The 27,480-nt window shown below is 47.3% G+C and overlaps 3 protein-coding genes across 3 annotated transcripts in view; 2 read left to right on the top strand and 1 right to left on the bottom strand.

Moving 5' to 3' along the window:
- Nucleotides 1-9,880: 9,880 nt before the first annotated feature.
- On the bottom strand, nt 9,881-10,669 carry LOC119383480 (uncharacterized). The gene has a single exon (XM_037651673.1). The coding sequence runs from the start codon at nt 10,667-10,669 to the stop codon at nt 9,881-9,883; it is 789 nt and encodes a 262-aa protein (XP_037507601.1).
- Nucleotides 10,670-10,868: 199 nt separating this feature from the next.
- Nucleotides 10,869-17,385, top strand: LOC119383405 (uncharacterized). Its single transcript, XM_037651556.1, has 3 exons — nt 10,869-10,898; nt 11,645-12,819; nt 17,262-17,385. The coding sequence occupies exons 1-3, from the start codon at nt 10,869-10,871 to the stop codon at nt 17,383-17,385; spliced, it is 1,329 nt and encodes a 442-aa protein (XP_037507484.1).
- A 3,533-nt stretch (nt 17,386-20,918) lies between these two features.
- The window catches only part of LOC119390841 (tetratricopeptide repeat protein 30B), a 63,710-nt gene continuing 57,148 nt past the window's right edge, over nt 20,919-27,480 (top strand). Inside the window, exon 1 of the mRNA XM_037658557.2 lies at nt 20,919-21,098. Within this exon, the coding sequence (XP_037514485.1) occupies nt 20,919-21,098 (180 nt within the window). The remainder of the gene's footprint in view (nt 21,099-27,480) is intronic.

The following is a 27,480-nucleotide window of genomic DNA, read 5'->3' as shown; positions in this document are numbered from 1 at the left end:
ATATTATCGAAATATTGGCGTTTTTGTTTAACTCGATTGAAAATTTAGAGTTTTAAACGGCCCCTGACATCACAATCGAAACTTCGAGAAGTTTGTTTTGCTTGCTTGTCTTGTATACGTGCGCACTTGTGGCTTATTATTGGCGAACCTTGCCTCCAAGACATTTTAATTCGGTTTTAAAGTAAACGTGTGGGCTCATCCGAGTTGACAGCACCTCACGACAATCGCCAATGTTATGACGTAGCTGAAGGCCCCGTGTGACGTTCCACAAGAAAAGCGAGCATTCTCGACGTCGCAGAACATTCGCGGGGCGCACACAATACCGCGACTGGCACCGGACGAGCGCTATTGCTCCTCGCCCCTCTCGCTCTGTTGTCGGGCTGCTGTCAAGGTGGTTTTAGCTGCTTATGCCAGGAATGCTTTTCTTTTTCCTGAGGGGACACGCTCTTAGCAGGTTTAACCAACACCACCTAGACTGGTTTAACTCATACCGAAGCATCCACATCGTTTCATTCTTTACCGGCCCCGATTTGAAAACTGCGCTGTCAGCGTCACGAAAGCTTGAGTGCACGTGGTCTCAGGCGCTACCCCGCAGTTGGATGCTAGTTTCTTATGATTTTAGGCGGGCGTTTTGAAGTGACGCTGAAATTGGCCGCAATTTACGACGCTAGTATTAATTATATGATGCGTTAGAGCATTTGCGATTGAGTTTTGGCATTACCAGACACGAAGCTAAAAAACTGCAGCAAAAAGGTCAGAAACTAAAATTCCGCTGTCAGGGTTTCTTTAAGGCATACTGTATAGATGAGGAGAGCTTCTTCTTTCCCTAGATGGTATTGCTTACTATACGACATTTTGCTGCTAGTAAAGACAACACATACAAGAAAGGCACGATCACGACGACATGAGCGGCATGTCGTCGTGTTCGTGCCTTTCTTGTGTGTGGTGTCTTTACTAGCGGCAGAATGTCGTACGATAGTGTGTGGGGTATCATAAGCACCTTATAAATACAATGTCTCTTCCGTTATTTACTCAACCAGCTTTTATGCCGTCTTCCCCGGCTGCTTTTCCACAGCACATGCCTTCTAGGGACCTTTTAACCTCATTGATAGTTAGGCATGCAAATTTGGCGTCTTGTTCTGCTTTGATTTCACTCTCGGCTTGCCGATGTATATTTGAACTGTACAGTTCACAGTAGAAGCCATTTAGCACCATCACTCTTTAATTAAAATTCTGTCCTGCTTATTGTTTGCTACATGCGTCATCGTCCGGTACATACACTGCACAGATAGACTCGGTAGATGATCGCGACGCAACAAACCACCACTGCAGCACACTTTGTTCTTACTGTAGTTGGTGATTACGAGGACGATAAGTAATTACTGCTGAGCCCTTTTAATGTATGGGAAACTTTAACCCACCCACTCGTTACGCAAATCAGATGATGCGACGCCTGGTGCGATTCTACTCTTTTGCCACGAATAATAAATCTTTTAGCCCGTTTCCTCGCCATAAATGACGCTTGTATAGGGTCTTTTTCGGAAAAAATATTCAAGCACTGGCGTCGCTCTCTGGCAGAGCACTTGATTACCCCTTATAAAGTCTGGGTTCGAATCCGCCTCGGAACGTGTGTCTAGTTTTTTCTCAATGTGCGCGGTAGCTGCAACGGACAACGGCGGTGGCAGACAACTACGCCACCAGAACCAGCAGTTGTGAGGTCAAAAAGCTTGCGATGTAAAAACGCTAAGTAATTTTACACCCCGCCCCCGATAAGCTTTATCTCATTCTTACAAATATTCCCTAGGGTACTACAGTTGCACTGGTCTTTGAACCACAGTTCCACAGAGTAGGCGCATCATGCAGGCCCACAATGCTGGATTAACACTTGGACGACTACTCCTTTCCGCTATGGCGTCCGTGGTAATAGCTTCTCGTAGACTAGCAACGTTCCTTTATTGGTGCGTTCGAGAGCTGGCGACGTAGAAATATGCGCTTCGCATACTGCTCAAGTATTCTTTCTGCCTTCTTCGGCAGAAGTGAACGGTCATATTTTGATGGTATGTCAAAATTCCTGTTAAGGTTGTTCGACCGGGGCAGCGCATATGCCGAACAGGTTGTGGTGGGCAAGGACTTTAAACGCTTGCCAAGAAGAAAGTGAGACGGAGTTTGTGGTATCCTTTGCATGCATCCTTTGCATGCACATGTGTCAGAAATCCGAAATTTATGAACCCCTCAATTTCGACCAGGATCTTTCCATTCTCTTCAAAATTGCAGTAACTCTTTCCCAATACTTTGTTGAGAGACGACTTCACAGATTGTACGGATCTATTCCGAATGCTGCCCTACCACGAAGCTCCATCGGCGATGAAGTTTCACTGTATCCGATGGTCAGCGCAAAACGTGTTTAGAGCTTCTTCTTACATGTGCTTTTCCACCATTTACGTAGATACCGTAACGCACATTCAAATGTTTTTGCGTTATCTGATAATATCACTCGACACACTCCTCTTCTTGCCAGAAATTTTCTAAGCGTCTTGAGGAAGCGGGGGGTCGATATATCTGTCACCAGTTCGAGGTCTATCTCTCTTGTAAGAGCACGTGTGAAGAAGAGAATGAAAGACCTAATTTCTGCCTCGAGGTTTGCTGTTGAGTGCTTTGGCAAAGTATATGCCGTTCACTCCAAAGGCACTGCGTTTGTCAGTCTTACAGGTAGTAAAGTAGCCAACATTTCATTGCCGTCTCTGGAGTTGAAGCGGTTGCGAGTCACGAATCAATTTAGCGCTTTCTTTACAACCTGCCTCCCTTAATTATGCATAAATATTTCCTTGCCTGTGTGCGCGCTGCAAGTGGCTCACAATGTAAAAGGCAACTGTGCGTTTACTCAACTGTCAACTGGATAAAATGATGGTTTGTTGGGGGAGTAACAGTATATGCCTGGTATCGCAGGATGTATCGGCATGCCTGAGACGTCCCCTAGTTTCAATATTCCATGATTGTCCAAGAAGACAGTCAGATAACCTACTGGAGAGCCTTTCGGTATTCGTGTTGAACGACAAAGCCACCGGATGATGATGATTGATAATGTATAATTGGAAAGGGCTTTTAGACCAGACTGTCATGAATTTTGTATATGTGCTTGAACAGGGTTATAAAAGCGTAAATTAGGTGTATAGTGCCTCGGTGACCATGTTAAAATATAACATCTAAGGACCTACGTGGTATAAAAACAAAACTGAACCATGTCACGCAGCTTCATACATTTACACCTGCCTGACAAGTGTTGCGAGGCTGCAATGACCACAACTCAATTTCTGCTGACCAGTGACTCCACGAGAAAGACAAGGCTGCAGGTGACGTTGAAAAAAAATGTGTACTTTAAAACATCAGTGTCTATAAGAAAAGAAAAATAGAACAGCTTTCTGTGAAAACATAGCGCCTTCTGAAAGCAACAACGCAGTGTGAAAGGGTGCGTTGCGGATAAAAGCTTGTCGAAAGTGTTCCTTTCGCTGGCTTTCTGTACGTGGGCAAGTTAACATTGGATGCATGACAGAAAAAGCCTCTCTGCGCCTCACACACGTTGCTGGCCCTCTGCTACTCAAGATACGACAATGCGTACCATACGTGTGTTCTATTCGTAATCGGGAAATGATGACTTCATTGTCTCTTTCACGACTGGGAAGATGTTCTACCTAAACCTTAGTTTGTAATGTGCAGTTTGTTTTCAGTTTCTCTACGCCAGTCCATTTTGTCAAAGCTGGCGAAGTCGGTAGCGCTCATAACGTTTAGTGTCGCGGTATGGTACTTTTGTTATATCACTTTGCAGTTTACACGCAGAATTCGTTTCCAGCTCATTGTAGCTCTCATTTCCGGTATTCCACAATATCCGGGAGCCCAGCATACCGTGACGTTTTGATGTCGTTGTGTTGCGCATATTTTTTACATGTGTAGTAAGAACAGCTTTATCGTGTGGCTTTCCTGATCGCAGTACTCATATTACGCTCAAATTGTCTGTGAAGATTACCTTTTTGTATTGGCTTTTTTTTATTCTAATATGATGAACCGCCATGTTTTTGCGCGTGCTTTTCCTTTTAAAATACTTGCATGTTGATTCATTCTTTTTGTTACCGAAAGGAGACCCTGAGACCGAAGCAAAGACAGAATATTGGAATTTTGAGACATTGTAGAATTCATCGCAATGATAGTTATCAACCAGGGGCAACAAAAATGCTGTCTAATGGCATCTTGTGTGACCTTGCGTTTGTGAATCTTCTCAAATGAGGTGTCACATTTTATTTTTGTGCGCTACCACGCGGCTTCATTCATTTGAACTTGTTGGACTTGTGCAAAAGTTATGTAAAGTTGCTCAGCTATCGCGATAGCTCTTTGAAAAAAGTGTGAATTGACGGGCGTTGGTCAAAAACACGCTGAGAAGATGCATCATTCATTATTTTTCTGCACGGATCATCATGGAAACAGATAACCTTTACTGCGTACACGAGACTGACATACAAGCGTTGGTACAGGAGAGGCCACTGGTTTGGCTCAACGAAACGGCTTGCTATCGTGCTTGTGCAAAAGGCTCATATGCCAAGTAGAATACTAGAATTTGGGCAGGGTCGATCATCATTAGATCCCTTTTTGACGCTGATAGCCATATGACACATCCGTATTCTGAACGGACTCTTACAAGACAGTTGAAAAGAAACATAACAAATTTAGTTTCTGTTCCGCATGAACTGTGAGGTAAAACTTTAGGAGTGTTTTTCCCTGACACATTCTTTTTAGCTCTTTATAACGCCTAAGAACTCATAGTGACTTTCTACAGTCAGTATGGGTTAGCAATGGCACCAAAAAAAAAACGCATGTGCTTTTATGTTCATTATTAAAAGTTAACGGGGTCCTGAACCACCCCTCATGCTTGGTGAAAAAACACAGCTCAAAGCGGACGGTGCTATGAACAGCTCAGCCAAATCTTGCAGTGAGTTCACAAGCGGAGCGCCAAGTTGACACTTTCTCAGGCGCTCTCTTTTCACAGAGAGGCCCGTCATGCTTTTCTCAGAGCTGAATGAAAGAAGGGCATTTTCGTAGCCATAACGGCGAGCCTTCCACACTCGCCGTCATGGCTACGAGCGCCGCTGACTAACACTCCCGGGGTATGCATGCGCATAAATATCCGATAAAGTGGACGAGAGGATGACAGGCGCCGTAGCTCAATCGGCAGAGCATCGGGCGCGTTCTCCGAAAGTTGCAGGTTCGGTCCCTGCCGGCGGCAAGTTGTGTTTTCGTCCACTTCACTTTCGTCACATTTATATCACAATTTCTACAAGGACAAATCTCTGTAACTCCGCTCGTTCTTCACGGATTCGAAAATTTTTTCGCGGCAATCGATTCGCGAGGCAAAAAACCGCGATACTGTGGTAAATTGTAGTGTAGTAGGAAAAGTGCTTCAGGACCCCTAAAATGGTTCCCATCGGCCCGTCTGAAATGACGATTTACTCGTAACTGTACTTGGCGCTGGGATATGCTAAGATAACATCGCCTAAAATTTATCTCAATGTCGTCTTCATAAATTGCATAGAAGGTGGTTGGTGGGATTGTGATGCGCAGTGGATAGTTAATTTTCACTTAAATTGTAGTGCTGCCTAGTACTCCTGCTTGCGAGACACGGTTTTCCAGCAGGAATGTTCTCTATATTTTTATTGCATACTCTGACGCGAAATTTTCTTTATGATAAATAGTAATCAACTATGTCGAAAATGTTGCCACGTATATCAAACGACCCGCTACGGTGGCCTAGTGGTTATGGCGCTCGACTGCCCACACGAAGGTCGCTGGAGTGAAACGCGGCCGCGGCGCCCGCATTTCGATGAAGGCGAAGTGCTAGAGGACCGTGTACTTATTAGGTGCCCTTTAAAGAACACCAGATGGTGTAAATTTCAGCAACCATCTACTATGGTGCCCATCCACTATGGTGTCCCAACATTATTATGTTACATATCCCATAAAATGGCAAATCCTCAAGTATGCCGCAACGCCAAGCAGTGTCGTATGCCTTACGAAGATGAAAAAAATATAAGGCAGCTTGGCACTAGTGGTGCCAAGCCTCAAGGAAGTGCGAAAGTGGGCGCCCTCTTTTGTTTCTCTTGCTTTCTCCATGTGTTTCTTTATTTTTCTCTGATCTCTCTGTTTTTTCTGTTTTGTTTATTTCTATTTCTTCCTCCTCTCTCTATGTATTTCTTTGTCTTTCTCGCTCTATCTGTCTGTTTCTTGCCATTCCCTCTCTCTATTTCTCGCTTCTTTCTTTCTATCTCTTTCTCTCTTTATTTCTTTCTCTCTGCTACTTTCTCCTTCTTTTTATTTATTTATGTATATTTAAAGTACCTGCAGCGCCCGAAGGCAATATTGCAGGGGGGAATACACAGGGTAACATATGCATACATACAGGGATAAATATGAAAACAGGATTAACACAAAACAGAAAAAAGAGAGATGTAGCTATGAGTGTAACAGTGTGTCTCTGAAGGATGTCTCAGTGCGACAGTAAACAATCTCCTGTGGAAGGTGATTCCACTGGGAGATTGTGTGTGGAAAAAACGAGTGCAGGCATACGCTTGTTCTGCAAAAACTTTCTCTTAATTTAGAGAGTGGTCACTTCTGTGAGACCAGAAATGGGGAGGTAAAATGTAAGATTCTTTATCTATTTTAACCAAGCCGTGAAAGATTTTGAAAACCATTTCTAATCTAATCTAATCCAATCTGTTTGCTTCCTTTCTTTATCCAGATATATTTCTCTCTTTCTCATTCTTTCTATGCTAAGCATAGAAAGAATGAGAACGATTTCTTTCTATGCTAAGCATAGAAAGAAATCGATCCTCCTCTCCCTCACATTTCTCATCTTCACCTTCAATGTCCTTTCCTGTTACCATGCTATACTATTGAAAATTCCGTAAACAGGGGGTGGGTGCTAGAGCCGACGTTTCGACAAGTGGACTTGTCTTCTCCAAAGCTGGAACTGATTTCCTTAACTATCGTGTATATATGCTTCGTGCCCTCTCCACCAGAAGGGAGAAGGGGCGGGGGATAGGCCACCGTGATGACTGGGTGAATCATAAGGAACGCGAAAAAAAAAAAAATAAGAAGGAATAAAAAGCGGGGGGCGAGGGGGGGGGGGGGCGGGAGACGGGAGGGTATACGTTTCGCTGAATGATTGTCAGCGAAAGCACGTGGCAGTTTAACAATAGTAGGTTCGAAATTCCTAGAAGAAGGACTTAACTCTCCTTGGTTTTCGTTGTGTATGTACGTACCATACCGAATAGATTCAAGAGCCCCCTTAGAAACGTTGATACCTGCTGGCTGGAGTGTATTGAACTTGTGAATAAGGTATGACTCTGTATATTTTCTGTCTCTTGGGGACCGGAAGTTTGACTGAAGTATGCAAAGTTTGAGATCTTCGAAGTTGTGACCTGCTACATTAAACTGCTGTGCCACTGCTTTGGGTAACTTCTTCGCTGTGTCCGCGCGATGCCCGTTTAATCTAACATTAACAGGTTGTCCCGTTTCGCCAATGTACCGTTTTTGACAATATGAACATTCGATCATGTCGATAACTTTTGAACTAGTGCAGGTAAAACTAGATTTTATATGGTGGACGTAATCACTTCCGGTGCTTTTAACTATAATGTCATCTTGAAGGTGCTTACAAGTCTTACATCTTGGACGAGAACAAGGTGTTATGCGGGCAGTAGAATGAGGGTTTACTTTTGCATGCACTAACATGTCCTTAAAATTCCTATTACGGCGATACACGACCTTTGGTACTCCGGGAAACGCTTTTCTAAGGCGCTCGTTGCTTGCCAGTATTGGGTAATACTTACGGAGGATATTATTGATGTTTGATAGCGCATTTGAGTACTTGGTTATAAATGCTGGCGGCTGGTTAGGCTGTGCTACGGGGGCCCTTTGAGCTAGTGCTGATTTCTTATCTAGTTGACATGCTTCGTTGAAGACCTTGTTTAGAGCATCTTGCGGGTAATTTCTTTTAACTAATGTTTCCTTTAGGTTGCTTAAGTGGTGAACGTAGTCACTGTCAGCGCTACAGATCCTTCTTATACGCCTCGCCTGTCCTACAAATATCCCTTGTTTGCAGTGCCGCGGGTGATGACTAGTATAATCTAGGTATTGCTGGCTGTCTGTTGGTTTTCTGTAAAGCGTCGTCTTTAATTTTCCTGCTTCAATAGATACCGTCGTGTTTAGGAAGTTAATTTCACTGGAAGAATGGTGCATGGTGAATTAATACTAGGGTGAAACTTGTTACAGTGGTCAATGAATGCGTTTAGTGTGCTTACGCCATGTTCCCATATGATAAATATGTCGTCTATGTAACGGATATAGGTGGAAGGTTTCACTGGACATGATTCCAACAGCTCTGATTCTAACTGTTCCATAAAAATGTTGGCGTATGTTGGCGCAAAAGGGGTTCCCATACTAGTGCCGATAGTTTGCAGGTAGTAGGACGAATCAAATTCAAAATAATTTAGCGTCAGGAGTAATTTCAGTAACGATAGGTAAACTTAAGCAATATGTGCTTCATCCCAGGATGGGATGAAGCGCCTATGGAAGTTGATCAGCCCGAGAAACTCGCGCAACTTGCGGAAAGAGGTAGGCGTGGGAAATTCCCTAACGGCTTGTACCCGTGATTCGAGCGGCAAGATGCCTTGCGGGGTGATTCGATGGCCTAGGAAATCTAGTGCTTGAACATCAAATATGCGCTTTTGGGGCTTCAAAACCAGACCGTGCTCGTCAAGACGCTTGAAGAGGAGCCGCAGGTGATTTTCGTGCTCTTCCGGCGTTTTGCTGGCGACCAAAATGTCGTCTAAGTAGACGAAGACAAAGAGCAGTCCGCGAGTGACCTCATTCATGAAACGCTGGAATGTTTGTGCCGCGTTCTTCAGTCCGTACGGCATACGAACAAATTCAAAGAGGCCGAACGGTGTTGTCACGGCCGTCATAGGGATGTCGCTTGGTTCTACTGGAATCTGGTGATAAGCGGCCATCAGATCCAGCTTAGTGAAGATGGTCGTTCCCGCGAGGCGAGCGCCGAAATCATGGATGTGAGGGAGAGGATATTGGTCTGCCGTTGTCGCAGCATTGAGTGCCCGATAATCATCGCAAGGCCGCCAGTCACCAGGCTCTTGTTTTGGCACCATGTGCAGCGCAGAAGACCAGTTGCTGGAAGAAGGTCGAATAATGCCGAGCTGGAGCATGTGGTCGAACTCACGACGGGCGATTTCGTGTCTTTGTCCAGCGAGCCTTCTAGGTCTAGCGGTGACGGGCGGTCCGGTGGTGACAATGTGATGCGTCACCTTGTGCTTGATTGGCAGTTCGGTGTTCCGAGGTTTGGTGATTTCAAGGAATTCAGCCAGAATCTTTTGAAAGTTTGACTCTGGGTGGAAAGTGCAAATGCCGCATGAGGACAGGTCAGACTTCAGTCCGACAACAGCGAGCGAAGTGACGTTGTCCTTGAGACGACGATCGCGAACGCTAACGTCAAGATTGAAGTGGCTCAGAAAGTCCGCTCCCAGGATGGCCATTCTGACGTCGGCCACAACGAAGAGCCATCGATATGTGCCCCTGAGTCCGATGTCTATCGTCATTGACTGCACTCCATATGATGCAATAGCAGTATTGTTGACTGCAATTAGGCTGGAAATGGACTTGCCGCGTCGGCGATGTTGAGCTGTTGCTGGTAGGATAGATAGCTCAGCTCCGGTATCGACAAGGAGGCGTGTGCCGGTGATGCGGTCGACAACGAAGAAGAGGCGGCTCGAGCGCTGGCCCGTGTCGCATTCCGCCGTTAGCGACTGGCCGGTGCTTTTTCCGTTCACGAGCATGGTTGGGTGCAGCGAGTGGCTTGCTCTCTGAAGCGGCGGTGGTACCAGCAGACGCTCTGCTCTGCCTCGCTTGATTGGCCGCGGTGGTGCGGGCTTCGAGCACGGGACGACGAACGATGCCGTGCAGGACTGTGTCTGTTGGATAAAGCGAAGTTTTCCACTGCTGCAGCCAGTCGGTCAACTCTGTCCTCTAAGCGACCTAACCGGCTTGTATGTTCGGACCTTCCCGCTGCAGCGATAGACATTTTTGATGGCTCGGTGCAGTCGGTGATGCGGTCGGCGAGTTGAGCCAGATGCTCGAGAGTCACGTCGTCCGAGCCCGCGAGTATCATCCGTGTTGACTGTGGCAGTCTCTGCAAAAACAACTCGCGAAGCAATGGCTGTTGATGCTCCTCTGACGCCTGTTGTCCCAGCAGCTGGCGCATTCGGTGGAGTAGTTGCGAGGGACGCTGGTCGCCGAGCTCTTCATGGGACAGGAGTTGTTGCAGCCTGCTCTGTTCGGACACCTCAAGACGTTTCAGGGCGGTGCTTTTTAGTTCGTCGTAGGCCTTCTCCGATGGAGTGGAGGCGAGCACATCGCCTACGGCGTCAGCGATGTCAGGTGGCAGTGCTGCAACGACGTGGAGGTATTTCGACTCCTGCGATGTGATGCGTCGAAGCTGGAAGCGGGCCTCGACTTGGCTGAACCACACCCTGGGGTTTTTGGGCCAGAAATGAGGGAGCTTTAACTCGGAGGCGTTGGTTGTGGTTGAGCTTGAAGTGCCTTCCTCGTCTGACATGGCTGCTGCTTTTCCAAACGTCCGGGTCACCACTTTGTAGCGTACTCGCCCCAAGGAGGAGCGAAAAGCAAAGTACTGCACTCCTTGAAGTCTGGGCAAGAACTAGTTTTATTTTCCACGAAAAACAGGCTTCTAAAACGCCAACACAAAGGGGGCGTGGCTGCTTATCTCCCGCGGCACGCCGGAAATAACGTGAGGCATGTTGACCGCGTACGCGCCGTGCGCCTCTGTAAGAATTGGTATGCGCACACAAATAAAAATGATCACGGTCACCGGCATCAACGCCCGCTACAGGTTATTGAAGAGTCCCCTGACGTTCCACTGTTAATTAGTGTGATCATGGCTAAATCATGTGGAGGCATATTCTTTGTGAACAGTACATTTGCATCTTAAATGACGCCTTTACTGGGCGCTGTTATGCGCGCGGGTTTGTCTTTCTTAACGGCAAGTTCATACGAGTCGTGCCGATCCCTTAGCGTTACCGACTCGGAGGTGCGTAGTGTTGGGTTCAAACTTACGAAAAGGTATTGGGCACACGTTCCCCAGATGGCGAAGCTTGATTTTCTGGCCTTGTTTCACGAGATGCTGAGGGTTTAGTACCCAAGCCACACGTGCTCTGGACAACGTCCATAGTATCTGTTGAATCCACCGCGGGAGAACGTTGGCGGAAAAGGCCATGCCGCGCACAAGACGCGCGAAGAAGCGGGCGTAAGGCGGGGCTGCTCGTGAGCACGCAATAAAGGGAAAAGAAGAAGTGTTGAACCAGGGCAACACGGGTGTCGGTCTCTTCTCTGTCGCTACATTATTGGTGCCGAAACCCGGGAGAAGGCCGACATCCTCCGCACCGATGCCGTACCGAGGATGAACAAGTTACGCAGAGATCGAGGCGTCCTTCGCGGTGCCACTACCCGATTCCTGTCCCAGGCCAGCGAGATCCTCCTGCAAGGCACAGTACCGTCTTCCGCCGACTTGCAGGAACTCATCGACGAGCTTCGCGACAAGGACTCCGCTCTCGCCGACCTGGACAAACAGATCGCCTATGCCCTTGACGGTGAGGAGTTTGACGAGGAAATTACGGGCGCTATTGAGTACCACGAGAGGATCGTGAAAGCCGTCAGCAGACTTCGGTCCGCGCTGAACTCGCATGCATCGGTTGGTCCTACCGTCATCGAAGCCAACCAGCCGAGGCATACGGATACAATTGACGGATCCAGCAGCTCCATGGAAGCTGCCCACTCGGACACCATCGGCCAAAGCCTCGCCGGGAACAGTAGGCCACGAGCACCGGGCTTCCGAGTCGCCTTGCCGAAACTTCAAGTACCCACCTTCAGCAGCGAGAACCGTGAGTTACCGGGTTTCTGGGAGCACTACGAGGCGACCACTCACACGCACCCCAAGCTCACAGACATCGAAACGTTTAAGTGCTTGAAGCCTAACTTGGCCGGCGCTACGAGGCGAGCCACCGAAGGAACACGCCTGACTGAGAAGAATTACAACGTTGCCGTCAAGGTCTCCACCGAAGGGTATGGCCGAAAAGATCTCGTCGATGATCACACAGACAGCCTGCTTGCCATTGAGCCGATCGAGACTTCGTCCCAAGTATCAAGGCTGCAGGACGTGCACGACAAAATCGAGTTCAGGACCAGCTGTTTGGTCAGCCTTGGCACGCCGTTTGCAGAGAACGCGGCTGTTCCACACCGAGTACTGTTGCGCTCATTGCCAGAAGACCTGGCTATCCTGTACCGTAAGCGCACAAAGACCGAAACAGACATCGCGGACTCTGCAGGGCAATCGAGAGAAGAGAAAGTGAAGGAAAACCTGAAGTTCATTGAAACTGAAGGGGAAAGCCGCGAACAGAGGCGAATCTCACGTGAGAAAACCACCTCAGGGAAAGTGTCACAAAACCGTGAGGCAGCGGACACCTCGACATCGCCTCATCTACCGACCACCATAGCAGTGACAGCGCGGTCATCATCACCAGGAGTTACTTCAAGGCCAAGACAGACCGTATGTCTTCGCTGCAGCATTCCAGGAGGCGTGACGTGTGATTGCCGAGCCACACCATCAGATGAGGAAAAGCGTGGACGGCTACGGAGGCACGGCATCGATTGGGAGGAGCCTCTTCCACTTGACGTCGAGGACTTGCGGAAGTGGGCATCGGAACTTCCTGTTCTTTCTGACCATCGCTTTTCACGTTAGCCGTCATTGACATCTGAAGACCACAGAGGCGCGACAGTACATGACCGCCCTCTAACGCAACTCTGCGAGGAAACCAAGGTTGAACGGGCGCTGACACCCTCGCACCTCCTAAGCGGCAAGCACGTCGTGCGGCTACCAGCAAGAACTGCAGGGTGTTTGTCTGGTTCCACCGCGCATGACCTGCGAAGGCGTGCGAAGTGCGAGCACGAGCTTCTGCAACGGTTGTGGAAAAGCAGGAAGAAAGAATATTTGCTTCGCCTGCGCTCCGCTCATCAGTGCCATCCATCTTGGTTCCGACTGCACGTTGGCGACATTATGGTTATCCAGAATGACAACGTGCCGGTACTGCAGTAAAAGTCACTAGAGTGGTCAAGGCGTATCCAGGCAAGGACGGCATAGCGAGATACTTCAAGCTCGCCTACCGAAACGACCGTCAAGTCCGGCGCACGGCTCAGCGGCTGTACCTACTGGATGCAACGACCACAGCTCGGCCCCGGGAGGATGTTGAATCTACCGCGGGAAAACATTGGCAGAAAACGCCATGCCGCGCACAAGACGCGCGAAGAAGCGGGCGTAAGGCGGGGCTGCTCGTGAGCACGCAATAAAGGGAAAAGAAGAAGTGTTGAACCAGGGCAACACGGGTGTCGGTCTCTTCTCTGTCGCTACAGTATCATTAATGTAATGGCCGAACGATAGGTTGTATGCCCTAGAGCGCTGCACGGGCTCGGGCCGGGTAAATCAGTTTTCACAGTGGGCTCGGGGCGGGCACGGGTCTGAAGCTCCGGGTATAGGGTCGGGCCCGGGTGTGAGTTGCTCGGCTCGGGTCGGGCTTGGTATTTGCTGAGTTCTTAAAGGGGCCCTGCAACACTTCTTCAAGTAATCGTGTAATGGCTTTATTAAAAGAGCTTACTGTCTCGCGAATCGACTGCCGCAAGAATTTTTAGAATCCGTGAAGTACGAACGGAGTTACAGGGATTCGCCGCATGCTTTAAGCGCTTGCTCTCTCTTTTCGTACCAGCGACAGCGCTGAAAGCTACGCTGGGAGGGGAACGACAAAGGGGCAAGAAGATGCGTCCCTTCTTGAGCGCGTCACGGCCATAGCATTTTGCTTTAATTTATCTTCGAACGCGCGGTTTGCTTTCAATGTGATCCCGCAGCGGCCACGGTAACTATGCAGCTCGCCATGCTGAAATCAACCAACGGCTGTGGACTTGGGTATGTGGCGCAGTGATTTGGGTTATGGCATCAATGGTAGAGAGAACAGAATTTGTAGCTGACTTTAAGAAATCATGGTAAATTCCTGGCCGCGTCCAGTGCTTTAATGTTTGGCTGACGTGTTCTCAGGAGCCTCGACTACTGATCGGCAGCGTTTACTGACCATGCTGAAAAAGTGTTGCTGGGTTCCTTTAAGACTATTACATAGGCATTTTGCATACACATGTCCCACATATTTCTTCTCGATAAAATGCTCTTTCATGACGGCAAGCGATATGAAGTTTTATGATGGCCAGTTACTGAACTTATGGTCTACTTGGCTTATATGAAAAAGGCAAGCGAAAAATAAATAGACCAGACGCTTGTATTGATTTCAATTTTTTATTTAATTTGTACGTGCTGCCACTCCCGCTGGGGACTATTTCAGGAGGGCAATCAAACAAGATGAAAAGATACACTTACCGAAAAGAAAGTCAGAATGCATGCGTACAATTCTTACAGAATATTAATTGTAGTTAATAGGAGCATACATTACATGGTAATAAACATTAACATCAGTTAAATAAAAAATAATGGCTATGTTTAGTAACAGACACAAGAGAGTTACTAATATATGTTACAAATACAAACAACACTGACTGTGCATGACACTGATATAAATCAACATACTCAGTAAGCACACCGGAGTGACACTAGTACTTAAGAAAAGTACACCAAATGTAACCGTGGGTGGTACGAATGTGGTCATCAAGTCAGGTTAAAAATTTTTCAGATCATTTCTACTAGTTACACATCCGGGTTATCTATTCCATTCTCTAATAGCCTGCGGGAAGAAAGAATTTCTAAAGCAGTTGGTGTAAAGTTGTATTCCTGTAATGCAACTGGATTTTTGTGTGGATGTTTGTCTAGTCTTAGATTTGGATATATAGAGTTAACAGCTCAGTATTCTGTGCTTTATTTGCTGTCGTTTTTATGTTATATCGCAAATGCTATTTTGTAACCGCAGTAATAAATGTAATATAATAAGTTTATGCCTATAACTTTTCATCGCATGGTGTGCCACTGCGTTTGTTGGTAGAGCATGCTCTAAATTTCAGTAGAGAGCGCAATACAAACAGAAGGGGAATAGGGCGTTCTAATCTCTTTCGCCTCTGTTTTTACTGCGCTGCCTAGAGAAACTGAAGTCATGCTACATATCACTTTCCCTGCTACAGTATTTGCTACAAAACGCTCTCGACGATTCCCCTCTGTATTTGCAGAAAAAAATGGGTACAGTATGCCGCTGCCGAACGAACGTTCATCTACCTGTATATCCACTCACCTCCTTCCACCGTGAACCCTTTTGTAGAAGGAATTACTTTAGGTTAAAGTTTACTTGTTAGCGAAGGATGCGCCAATAAAACGTGAGTATTTGCTACTTAAAACGCGTTACTGTTGATTCCATGTTGGGCAACACCACCTAAATAACTGGCTCGGGTCCCTGTGGGCAAAGGCGTGCGCAGGGTTCCCCATTAGAGGGGACGAAGGTTCATCGCAGCGTCTCCCCCCCTATTAGGTCAATGTATGGGGCAGATTTTCCTGCGACAGTGCTGCTCCTAGGCGAGGAACAACACTGTCGTACGTCTTTTCTTGAAACGTTGCGTGTCTTCGACGCGCCTAATGAAACGTAATTTCTGATGTGCTTCGGCTTCATTACTTCCTTTTTTTGGAAATGCATGAATGTGAAACGCTACGTGGGGCCGTCATAGTTGGCGCACTTTCCTCCTTTTTGTCAACGTTTTTTCTGCGGTTGTCATGTTCTGCACAAAAGGCACATGTTGTCTTAACGCGACAGGATAGAGTGCAGTAGCTGTACCTATGACAAATAGAGCACCTGCGTGTATTGGGAATCTAGGGTCGAACAGTGCAAGACAGAAATTAATCTCACAGATTGCGGAAGGTCTATGCAAGTGCATGTTACCGCCAGGTGCTTAGTGTGAATCTCCTCATCGTTGCGTAGTGTTCTGAGACGCCTAACAACGGCCAAACCTTGACTTCAGAGGGTTCCAAGGAGAGGAGCTTCTGTTTCCTTGAGCAAATCACGCTCTGAAATCACACTTGGTATTATTTTAAGGTGTAATGTGATGTTATTAGAGAGTTTTAGTTTAGCGCGCGCAAGCCTGTACGTACGCAACGGCCTGCGCGCTGCGTACGTTAGAGTTGAGGCTGTCTCCCACATTTTTAGTTTACCGTACGCAACAACCGAAACGTGGACTGCGTCTAGGCGTCAGCGCCTTCGTCTCGGCGTGTTTTTCTGCGCCATCTAGTGGCTAAGAAATAAACTACAATATCCGATCATAGTTGACACAAGTCAAGGCACGAGAAAAGGCAAATTTTGTTGAGGTGATCTGTAGTGAACGGTGACGGTTGGTACGACTTCTACGAGGCGAGCAGCAGCGAGGGAGGAAAAATTCCTTCCGAGAGCGGTGGCTTTTGAAGGGCGACTGCAGTCTCGACGACATCGAATATCTCCTACATCTTTGCAGCGATCACTGTCCACTGCACTGGGTCCGCGAACGGATTCAAGCTACTCACGTAGGCAAGGAGCTCCAAATCGAGGGCAATTCCGAAATGGACGCGGGATTTATTCGCTGCGGTGACCGCCGTGCCGCTTGTGCTGCTGTCGGACGCAGCCATTTTGGTTGTCTCGACCGGTCGAGATCTCGCGAGAGAAGCGCCCGTAAGGTACGCAACGGCCGTAGCGGGCGCAACGTAAGCGCCGAGATCTAGCGTGCGCATCTCTTGCGCGCGCAAACGCACGCATCTCTCTTAGGTTCAGCGCATGCGCAGTCTTGCTCTCTCTCACCCGTTGCGTGCGCAAGGCCGTTGCGCGCGCTAAACTAAAACTCTCTATTGATACGTTGAGGTCTGTAGGTTTATACAGTTTCACTCTGGTTCCTTCAGATACCTCCCACCAGCACATCTTCTGAGGCCGGGAGTTTTGGTAGTATTCAGGTCGTATAGCTGACTGTAAAATCTTCTTCACTGCAATGACTTCCTTTTTTTGTCAAGAGAGTGTATGATGAAAAAGTTTGAGAAGATACCAGCGCTGGAGGACAGTGGTTGTAATACTTCCGTGGGCATGAAAATGCGATATGTAATGACTCGAGATTCTTGAAGTTAACTATGTTGCATCCAGATACGTGTGGCAGGGTCTGCTGAACCTACCAGCCTCGAGGTTCATCAGGCCCATCAGCCATGACTCGACCAAGGTCTTGACTGCCATCGTACGCGGTTTTTCCCCTGCACCTTTCAACCTTTAACCTCCGTTGGCTACAGCTTTAGTGTGGGCGCTCAAGGTTCGTGGTGCAGCCAAGCTCCAACACCAACATTCACTAAGTGTCCCTGCGGTGAACTAGGATCCGTGGTCGCGCAAACGTTCGGGACTTCCTCTAGAAAAGCCTCCCGTTACACATCTTCAATGGGGCATACCTGAGCCTTGCCCATTTCATGTACTCTAAGAGATCCGTTCTGTTTCTCGGAGGGATGTCTAAAGATGCGTACAAATCGCGACACCCACGTGACACCTGCGACGAGCTTTCTAAAGGAGCTATAAAATTTCAAAGCAAAACTGATTTTACAGCGTTTGTGTCGCACTGTGAGCAAGAACCTACTTCCTCTCTTCGTCTGCACTTGGATCTTCAGGTAGGATTTTTTTTTTTTTGCGTGGCCAGCTCGCAGACAGTTAAAAAAAGCTTTTCGATGTCTGCATTGAGTCCTATGTGGTGCGTTCTGAAATTTAGCATTATCTACCATAGATCCAGGTTTATGTTCGGTCCTCAACCAAGTGTTTGCGGAGTGCCACGCAGCATGCATCGCTCGAGGGCACGTCAAACACCTCTCTGACGCGAGTTGAAAGGCTGTCGGTAGCACAGCTTGGTTAGGCATACTACATAATCCGTTCTCAGTTTTGGTGGCTTTGTTTTTAGCAAGCCCGTCCACGGATGATTGTTTGAGATACTTACATATGGCTTCGTTGTATTTAGTTTCAGCTTCTTTGTGACTTTTCCCAAGCATTTTCTCGATAAGATGAAAATCCACTGGCGTGCCTGGAAGAGCTACTTCGTACTTCCCATCAGTGAGCTTAATGGAGGACTCAAAAACCTTAGCAACATAGTCGTGCTCTTGATTATGTAAATGTGGGTCTACAATAGACATTCTTTGGAGCTCACAGAAAGATTTAAACTGAGTGGTCAGTGAGCCTTTCTTTCCACATATATTAGCTCGAAGGACAGCTATCGTTGAACTGGGGTTGCGGCCGTGCCTTGCTCCTGCAGTCTATACAACCGAACTGTGTCCTAATTGCGACTCGGCCGCCTTGAAGTTCTCTTCATAGCGGGTCACTAGACTCTAATATTATTCCGCGCCGACATGAATACTGATGCCATATAGTGTTAATTGTGCGGGCGGCAGGGTAATGTCCAGGCCATCCGTGTTCTTTGACATCCCCTACCATATTACCGAGAAAGGAAACCTCTTCCGAATCTGTGATATCTGCAACGGCTCCAGACAATGATCTTTCTGCTACACTGGCCCCTCAACGAAATTCGCATTCGCGTGTGCTTTTTCTTGCTGATACTGTCTGCTTCACGAAAGGGATAGATGGTAACACCTCCTTCGTCCAGTACCTCGAATTTCAGCTGACATGAAAGCTTTTTTGTCACTATGATTTGTTGACTTATACCGTCAAAAGATCATGAGTAAGGACTCTTCGCTCATTATAATCTACCCATATCCGAGCTGTATCAATAAGCGCCGTAGTCGTTTTGAAGCGATAACGTTAAAGAGCTTGTATCGCAGAAATTCCAGCGTCGGTACCAGCGTCATTGGTTGTGAGCGAGAAATCAGTGTACGTGACCATAAAATTGAAATAGATCCAAATAAATAAATATCATCAGCCCAAGCGCGAATCGAACCCACGCGTTCTGCGGGGCAAGTAGGTGTTCTACCACAGAGCCATGCCCGTGCGCGACATATCCTGGGAAATAACACTCTATGAATGTAAAGTAGTGCAAGGAGCATGATTAATACGTCTAATATTTCGTGGCAGAAGCGTAAAATTTCTCCAGGCGTCAAAACACATGAGTTGCGCAAGGAGTGGGTGGTTTGAAGATCTACCCATAACAAAGCGCTGAGGCCTAAATAATTATCATCTTCAGCAGCAGCATCAACGAAGTGGCCAGATGCTCAGGTGCGCGAGTTGCCTTACGGATGCGTATGGGTACTTTGTAGAGGGCTTATGTTATGTGCACAGACGTTCCTTCCTTACGGCACGGCTGAGGTGTCCACCGAGAAGCGAAGCCTGGCTAGCTATTGGGAAGGCTATGCGAGAGGGGCTCGATTACGCTATCGCGGTCTACTCTTGAAGGTGCAGCTCAAGAGTCCCCAAAATTTTGTCATTCTTTTTGCCTCTCGCTGAGCGAAATTGTTGTGCTGTGGTACCAACTGGCTTCCAAGCATGATCGCACATTTACCTGGGTTGTTTTTGCCGCATTTTAACACCGAAGCTGTTTAGCAAATAGTTCCTTGTGAGTCGATCCAGAAAACTACCATCATCGTAAACTGCTGTGTTACACAGAAATTGGATTAATCCCACTACTCACCACTGGTATCCTAAAAAAGAAGAAGGCAACAGTTAGCCCAACAAATGGCTGCAAAGAAACGGGCACGTGGCACAGATATTGGGTAAATCACCACTGGTTCACTAAAAATGAAGAACGCAACAGTTAGCCCAAAATTGCTACGAAGCGACGGTGGCGAGCCGAGGACCCCGAGTACGTACATTGAGAGAATACTAGGAAATGGGAAAGGCAGCGGCGGCTGCGAGAAGACCCCGAAGCGATGGAAGGCCTACGCCAACGATGATGTGCCCGTAGATCTATGAGAGGTGCGAACGCCTGGTTTCAGCGCGTGTTTCTGTCACTAGAGTTTGGACAACCGGGCCTTGTCTTTGACTTTCTATGGTTCGAAGCTCTCTGCTCTGACAGTCAACGTAGAAACAACCTAGCATTACCTAGCTAAAGCCTAACAACAACCTAGAACCTGCATCACCTAGCTAAAGCCTACAGACAGCCTTGAAGCAACCAGATTAGTTTTCAGAATGGTCCAGTTTTGCTGTTTCAAGCCTTGCGCGGCTTAGTGTAAATTCGCATTTTTTTTGCAATTTACTTTTTTTGCACATTTCGACATTGTCCCGATGCGTCCACTTTAACAGTGCGGCGGAAGCGTGCATGCCCCACTTTTTTTTTTCGTTAGAAAGCGGTGTCTGACACTCATTTAGTCAGAAACATGATTTTTATTAGCGCAAAAGTGCCCAGCATCTCTTTTGTTTGAAGCAGCCCTGCGAATTTTTCCCACTTGTGGTAAAATGCGAAGAAGCTGACGTGCATACGCCTTGACTTTATTTTCACCTAATGGTGCACAAAAACGCCCTGACTTACGCACTATAAACTCCTTTGTGTGGGCTATTCTAGACGAGCAGTCCTGCTACCGTCACAATACCAATTTGGTGGTCCAGAAAATATCGCTGGGGGGAGTCAGGAAAGTTGTCTTCGTAATACGCGTCCACTTCTACTCTGATATCAAGCAGTCTTCTCGGCCCTGCGCACAGCCTCGAAAAAATGCAAATTTCTGTGTCTCACCTGACAGAAATTCCGTTCTAGCTCTTTCTTGGTGTAGTACGGCAGTGGCGTTAGCGCCAATGTAAAGCGACCGCTATTCATTTCAATGAAAATGTTGGGCATAGTATTTCCTCACTAGATTAATTTTAGCTTGCTTGTGTACTTCTCGTGCAGACATGGCATCGTGGATGCGTCCCATACGGGACGGCGAATACACCAGCGTCATCTACGGCCTCATCCGCGAAGGTCGATTCACCGAAGCTGCCTCCGCGTTGGCTGACTGCAGTCGCCGACAAGGGGCATTGGGAAGCCGCGCTGCGCTCTCACTGCTTGCTTTTTGTCACTACCAAGCACAGGTATGGAATTCTTTGGTGCGGATGTTCTACGCTAGCTTCCATGCGCAGTTGGTAATTTGGGGCTCAAGGGGTGATGCACTATTTGTACTTTTAAGATGAAAAAACAAGAGCTGCCAACCATATTATCGTCTAGGCGGGGACCGTTGACCAGACCAATTGGCCAGTGAAGGCAGGGCTGTTGTGACTGTGACAACGCTTCTTTTTTTTTTCCACAATTTGGGGAGGCAGTATTCTTCGTATAATAGTTCAGAGCCAATGAAAATTGACTGTTATCAGAAATTTTTACGTGGGCACGAATTACCATTGCTTTCATGCAAACTTTATGGCAATGTGGAGCACGAAGCATAACTTCGGTTCTGCGACCTACACAGTGGACAATAATACAATGCAAAACGCGCAATGCGTGACCACCTGTGCTAGCTGAATACAAAAGCAGTAATCAGGGGCAAAGTAAATGATACTTACAAAAGTACAATAACTTCGTAAAGAACAGTATAGTAAAGCAATTTTTGCAACAAAACCAAGGCACAATGTACAATTTCTTCATTGAATTGCTACAAAGCGTGGCACCTAGCATGTGGAGTTCAAACTTTTCTATGCATGGCCAATGACAGCCTAATGTTGAAATATGGGGTGTTCAGTAATTACCACCTTAATTGTAAGTTTCGAAAATAAGCAGATTTCGTGCCATTGATGAAAAACAAGAACATTTTCTACTGCATGTGCTGTCACATCCGCTGCATTTGTGATTCCACCTAAAGTGTTCCCCCTTCATATCGATGACACTAAGCTGCATAATCTGCAAATTTCTGAAGTCAAGAGCTTTTATATCATCTTTGTTGTCGAGTATACATTTACCAATGCCGTGCCGTCATATAACAAACCGTACAGTAGTTATAGTTTGAAGCTTCGAAAAAATGAGAAACTGGCATATTGAGATAATAGTCTGTGGAACGAAATGTTTAGTACAGTGGACCTATATAGTGCTCAGCGTAGTGAATAAAAGTACTGCATTTTAGATGCGAAGTAGCTTTTGCACGGGGCTGTGTCCGTCCTTCCACTGGCGACCGTCCGCTCGGGAACCATGTGCGCTGGCACGCGTTAGCGCGTTCGGGCCTGTGTAAGGGGCTGGGTAAGACGCTGTGCCCTCTGCCCCTTACACTCTCTCAGCAATCATGTGATGGCGTCGGGGAACGAGATTCTGCAGACGCGTGATGAACCAACGCGTTGTATCCTAGTCAGAACGCGCTGGCACGCGCTAGCGCGTTCGGGCCTGTGTAAGGGGCTGGGTAAGACGCTGTGGCCTTTCCCCCTTACTCTCTCAGCAATCACGTGATGGCGCCGGGGAACGATATACTGCAGACGCGCGATGAACCCACTTGCTCCCGCATGGCGTGGCTATGAACCCGCGTGCCGTGCTCCAACAAGAGTTCGGGACGAGTAACAGCAACAGGAACTACGGTGAATTCATAGTGTGCTCCACTTGCAAGGACGCGTTAACAGCGCGCAAGGTGCCCGTGATGAACGGAACTTTACGTCGACCCATGCGCTGCGTGGCATCCCCACATGGTTCCCTTTAGTGGGAGATGGAGTAACTTTTATAGGAGTAGAGAAGGGGACTACTAATAGTCATAGTAGAGATATGATGGTCAAGTTGTACTGAAGCGCGCCAACACTAGCGCCTGGTTCACGTGTCATCTGTGTTGGCCACTGTTCAGCGTTATTGCAGGTTTTCATATTCACTCTACTTTACGTTGCCATTATTGGAATGGAGGTGGGTTTTGGAAGAAACGCATTGTTTATGGGCAGGCCGCGCACTGCAATCAATACGAGATAGAACTGTTTGACTGAATTTAATAAAGCAAAATTAACGCAATGAAAAGTACCTTTTTTTAATAAAACGTACAGTGGCACAGTGGCACACGATTTATTGTCACAGACGATATCACAAGTGTGAACACCCAAGAAAGACTTACTAAGGACACCACACAGTGAAGCTAGAATTGTGGAGAAGCTGCTTCAGTCGAATAAAAAAATGCGATAATTGCGTAGAATTTTTTTCTAAATTATTTGTAAACAGAAGTTATAATGACAAGCTTCGCAATTTAGTAGAGTTATTACGAATATGGAGTGTAAAGGAATAACACGATGCAGGTTCTACTACTCAAACACACAGTATACACACATTGTTGCCTAAGGAACAATCCATATACATCTGTTCTAAAGCCCAACTCCGGCGATTTCCCGAGGTCATTCGATGTCACCGAAATTGACAAGGTATGTGTTGTATATTGTAATATACTTTGTTCTGTTGTATGGCGCCAGGGGGCGCCGCCATTTGATATAAACACCCTCGCTACAGCCGAGGGTAAGTTGGGCGTGGTATGTGTCGTTCCTTTTCGGAGCACCACAGGTGCTCGGTGCCTTTCCATCGCAAACACTACAGTATGTTCAGCTGCACATTTCCACATTTTATGCAAAACTGCCAGCTCGACAGATGTACAGGTTTGTAACAAGCGAATTTCGTTGATTACCTAGGATTGCTTAGTTGGCTTCCCACAATTAATGGCCGCAGTGTGTGTGTGTGTGTGACGTCTATGCACGCTCACGCAAAGTATGCTGAGGACGAAAAGTACAGCGAATGTAGACATAGGAGCCCGATGTTCGTGAGCTAGTGTGCCACACTAAACGTTTCTGTTGACAGAATTTGCGTTGCGTAAAGTGATGAGCAGCAATTTATGCTTCATACCTGGCTGCATGTACATCACTTCTCAACCGCATACGCAATAGTTTGAGCGGCTTTCCAGCGCATTTAGCCGTGGTAAGGCCTAGCACAGGCGCTGAGTTCGTACGTCTGATACCAGTGAGTCTTAACTAAAGTGTAAGATGAATATAACTGAATATAACGGCTTCGTTTATCTACATACCTGTCAGTATTGGCAATCAGTAATTACATGAGAAAAACTACACAATCTAGAAATCCGCACTCACCTCGCACCATTAAAGAATGGAACAAACTACCTAATCTGAGTTTGCTAAGACGGCATGTTTGTGATAGCGTCTAGCATTTATACTCCTTTGCTTTAACTACACTCTTATTCTGATTATTTTTTACATGTTTTCTCTTGTTTGTTAACTTGCCAACCATTATTGCCGTTTTTCTCATTGTTACGTCCCTCATACAACAATACCCTTCGGGCGTAAAAATTGTCTTCACTGTGCAGCAGGTTGCCCTGTGCAGGGTCAGGTTTTTGTAGGACACCAGATTTGGTCATGCCAAGACACTCGGCCACAGCACTGCTAAAGTACGTAGGATAAAGATTCCTGACTTCCCGAGCTGCTTGGGCAAAGTGGCGTGCTGGGTTCGAGCCACTTGCATTGGTGGCTGTTCAAAAAGCTCACGCCACTGACCAGACGGCCACTACCCAAGTCTATTTACGGAGTCGGCAAAGCTAGTCCACAGTATGCGTCATCTCCTGTGTGCATACTGTTAAGAAATTATGTAGTTAAGAAATTATGCGTCAAGAAATTGTGTACCACACAGAGGGCTTTCACCAGTTCTTCTGCAGGTTGCGGCCTTTCCACCCATCGTCTGCTCTAAATTCTTCAACGGGCCACGAAGATTCCAAAAGGATGTCAGTGCATCTCCTGTTTCCTGCAAAAAAAGAAAAAGATGGTTGCTCCCTCTGTAATAAGAATCAGTATAACACGAAAGTGAAACGTGTCGTCACAGAAGTAGTTGATGGATTAAGTGCATTGGTATATGAGAGCTTGTATAACGTCTATTGTTGTTTGGCAGATGTAGCACCACCTGATGTGGACGCACTCACGTTGACGCCTAGTGGCACATCTCCGTACCGACGACTAACGCCCATGATTATGATTTAACCCTTGCGGTAGCTGAAGTTCTTAACATATACGTGGACACCTCATCTGGTGAATCCCGCGCAAATAAGGCATAAACAAGCACGTAATAAACACTGATACTCGGTATGCACTCCTCCAAAGCGTCGTGAAACGCGAAGAGAAACGCTACGCGCGTTGTGCCTTCCCTGTAGCCTGGCAGTTAAATCTCACAGGACGAGCGGGGAACGCGGTGCGACAGCCTGGCGAGCGTCGGAGAGCTATTTTTCGATATGAATGGACGCTATGAGCGAGGTTTGGGCTGAAGCCACCACCTCGCGGTGTATTAAACGAAATTACACTTCTATTGGAAACGCGCCGAATGGGACGGCCGCAGCAACGGCGCGTCTTTTTTTATTTGTTTTTCGAGCCTGGTGGCACACATGTCACCACCCCGTTATAAAGGGGACGCTCATAGCATCCATCCATCCATGCAAGAGCACTATGAGAGGAATGTGTGAAAGATAAAAGGCGCGTTCATGTAGCCTCCGTTATGTGTTGGGCGGTAGCTCAATAAAAAAAAAATTGGGCGGTAGCTCAGCGAGCTAAACGCCCGCCAGCGCTCGTAGCGGGCCGAGAGGTCACGGGTTCGACCCCTGTCAACGAACCTTTTTCTTGTAGTTTTTTTTTCTTTGGCATGTGATGGCGTTCATTTTGCTGTCGTATTTCCGTGACGGAAATACGTCATAAAAATCTTGGTAGACCCCGGCATAAAACACTTTCGTGTTAAAAAGAAAGTTTGCATAAGTGATCCTTTTACTTTTCAGTCCCAATACCACCATTCTCAGGTATATAGATATTTTCACTAGGATTGATGAAATATAACCAGTGCCATTGGCACAAATTTTGGCCCCACTTGGCGTTGCCGAAATGGACATGAGGATAATGCTAATCAAGAAACTCTGAATTTGCTTAACCTAACGGTCCCACAAAATTTTGAAGGCGACACAATTTGCAACATAGAGTTCTCTAGACACACATACATCATCTGCATAGTTTCGAGAGCAAATATAGCCTATACCGCATTTACTATGCTTCATCTACTATGCTTCATCTCTATGCCATCTACTATGCTTCAAGATGCCGCCCAGCAAACTCCACCTTCCGCGCCGACCTCATGTACCGGTGTACCCAGTATCCGCGACCCTTCTGTCTTCACCGGTGCGGATGGCGCCGACGTGGAGGACTGGCTCGCGATTTACGAGCGCGTGAGCGTCCCCAATATATCGGACGAGGCATGAAAACTGAGCAACTTGGTTTTCTACCTCGCGGGTGTGGCCAGCCTGTGGTACAACAGCCATGCATCAGATTTTACGACGTGGTCCGATTTCAAGACCGCCATTATCGACGTGTTTGGCCGCCCTGCCGTTCGTAAGCTGCAAGTCGAACAACGTTTTAGTGAACGAGCTCAGCAGGCAGTCAATCTTTCACGAGGTACATCGAAGACATCCTTGACGCTGTTCCATGTTCTGTTCTAAGAATCAGGAGGAAGCTTTTTCACAGGCGGGCAATGCCAAGAGAGCTTATTTTTCTATTTTTATGTAAGCGACGCTTCTTAGGAGCTGGCTCGCCAGGTTCTTAAGCTGGAGAAAGTACCGCGCCGTACGCGTAACCTTAGTTCCAAAGGCGACCGCTACAGGCGCAGCTCGCGCAAAAGAGAAGTATTCTTCCTCTTGTTCTTCGTGCGCCTTGATGATGATATTAACGCAGGCAAAACCACATACAGCATAGCCAACTGTAGCATGCGCACGCTCACGCGAAAGAGAAGTCTTCTTCCTCTTGTTCTTCGAGAGCCTTGATGATGACAATAACGCAGGCAAAACCACATATAGCATAGCCAACTGTAGCATGCGGCGCTCGCTTCACTCCGTCAGTGCGCGTCGATACTAATAACATGAAGAAGACAAGGCGGCGGAGCGGGTACCCTGCGGTGAGAGCTCGCGAGGCCGCAGACAGACGTCAGCGTCGTGCGCACCCCGAGATACAAGCCCGCGAAGCCAAAGCAGCGCGGAAGCGGCGGCAAGAGAACCTCGAAGAGGTACGGGCGCGGGATGCAGCGGCCAAGCGCCGAAAGCGGTCGCTACCTGAAGGTGGTGGCGCCGACGCGCGCTTCCAGCGCGATTTCCTCGACTATACGTTCGGCCACAACTGGAAGGTCTGCGACCGCTTTTGGTTCGACAACAACCTCACCACAATCGCTACTATAACAACCTGTGACGTCTTTATATGACTAGTAGAGGAATTGTACGGAGCATTCACGGTTTACCCGATTATCTCCGAGCCAGCTCCTCAATCATCATTCACTTCGTGGATATGGCGCGATTTTTTTATGTAAGCGACGCTTTACACATGTAAACACTGCCTTCCGCACTCCGCACCGGAGTGTCTAGGAACATTCCTAATTGTTGTAGATTGTTCTGATAAGCTTGAGCGCACAATGCGAACAGTGCAGCATATTTTGGAAATATCGCGGCCAAGG

Source organism: Rhipicephalus sanguineus, chromosome 1 (genome assembly GCF_013339695.2).
Source record: "Rhipicephalus sanguineus isolate Rsan-2018 chromosome 1, BIME_Rsan_1.4, whole genome shotgun sequence".
NCBI lineage: Eukaryota > Metazoa > Arthropoda > Arachnida > Ixodida > Ixodidae > Rhipicephalus > Rhipicephalus sanguineus.
Note: the sequence above shows the minus strand (reverse complement) of the source record. Positions and strands in the feature narration are given on the sequence as shown.

Excerpts from the sequence above, each read along its gene's own strand:
- LOC119383480 (XM_037651673.1), bottom strand. The coding sequence starts at position 10,669 with ATGTCAGACGAGGAAGGCACTTCAAGCTCAACCACAACCAACGCCTCC.
- LOC119383405 (XM_037651556.1), top strand. The coding sequence starts at position 10,869 with ATGTTGACCGCGTACGCGCCGTGCGCCTCT. Across the intron at positions 10,899-11,644 it reads CGTACGCGCCGTGCGCCTCT|GAACTCATCGACGAGCTTCG; the intron begins GTAAGAATTGGT and ends GCCGACTTGCAG. Across the intron at positions 12,820-17,261 it reads GACGTCGAGGACTTGCGGAA|ATACGTGTGGCAGGGTCTGC; the intron begins GTGGGCATCGGA and ends TGTTGCATCCAG.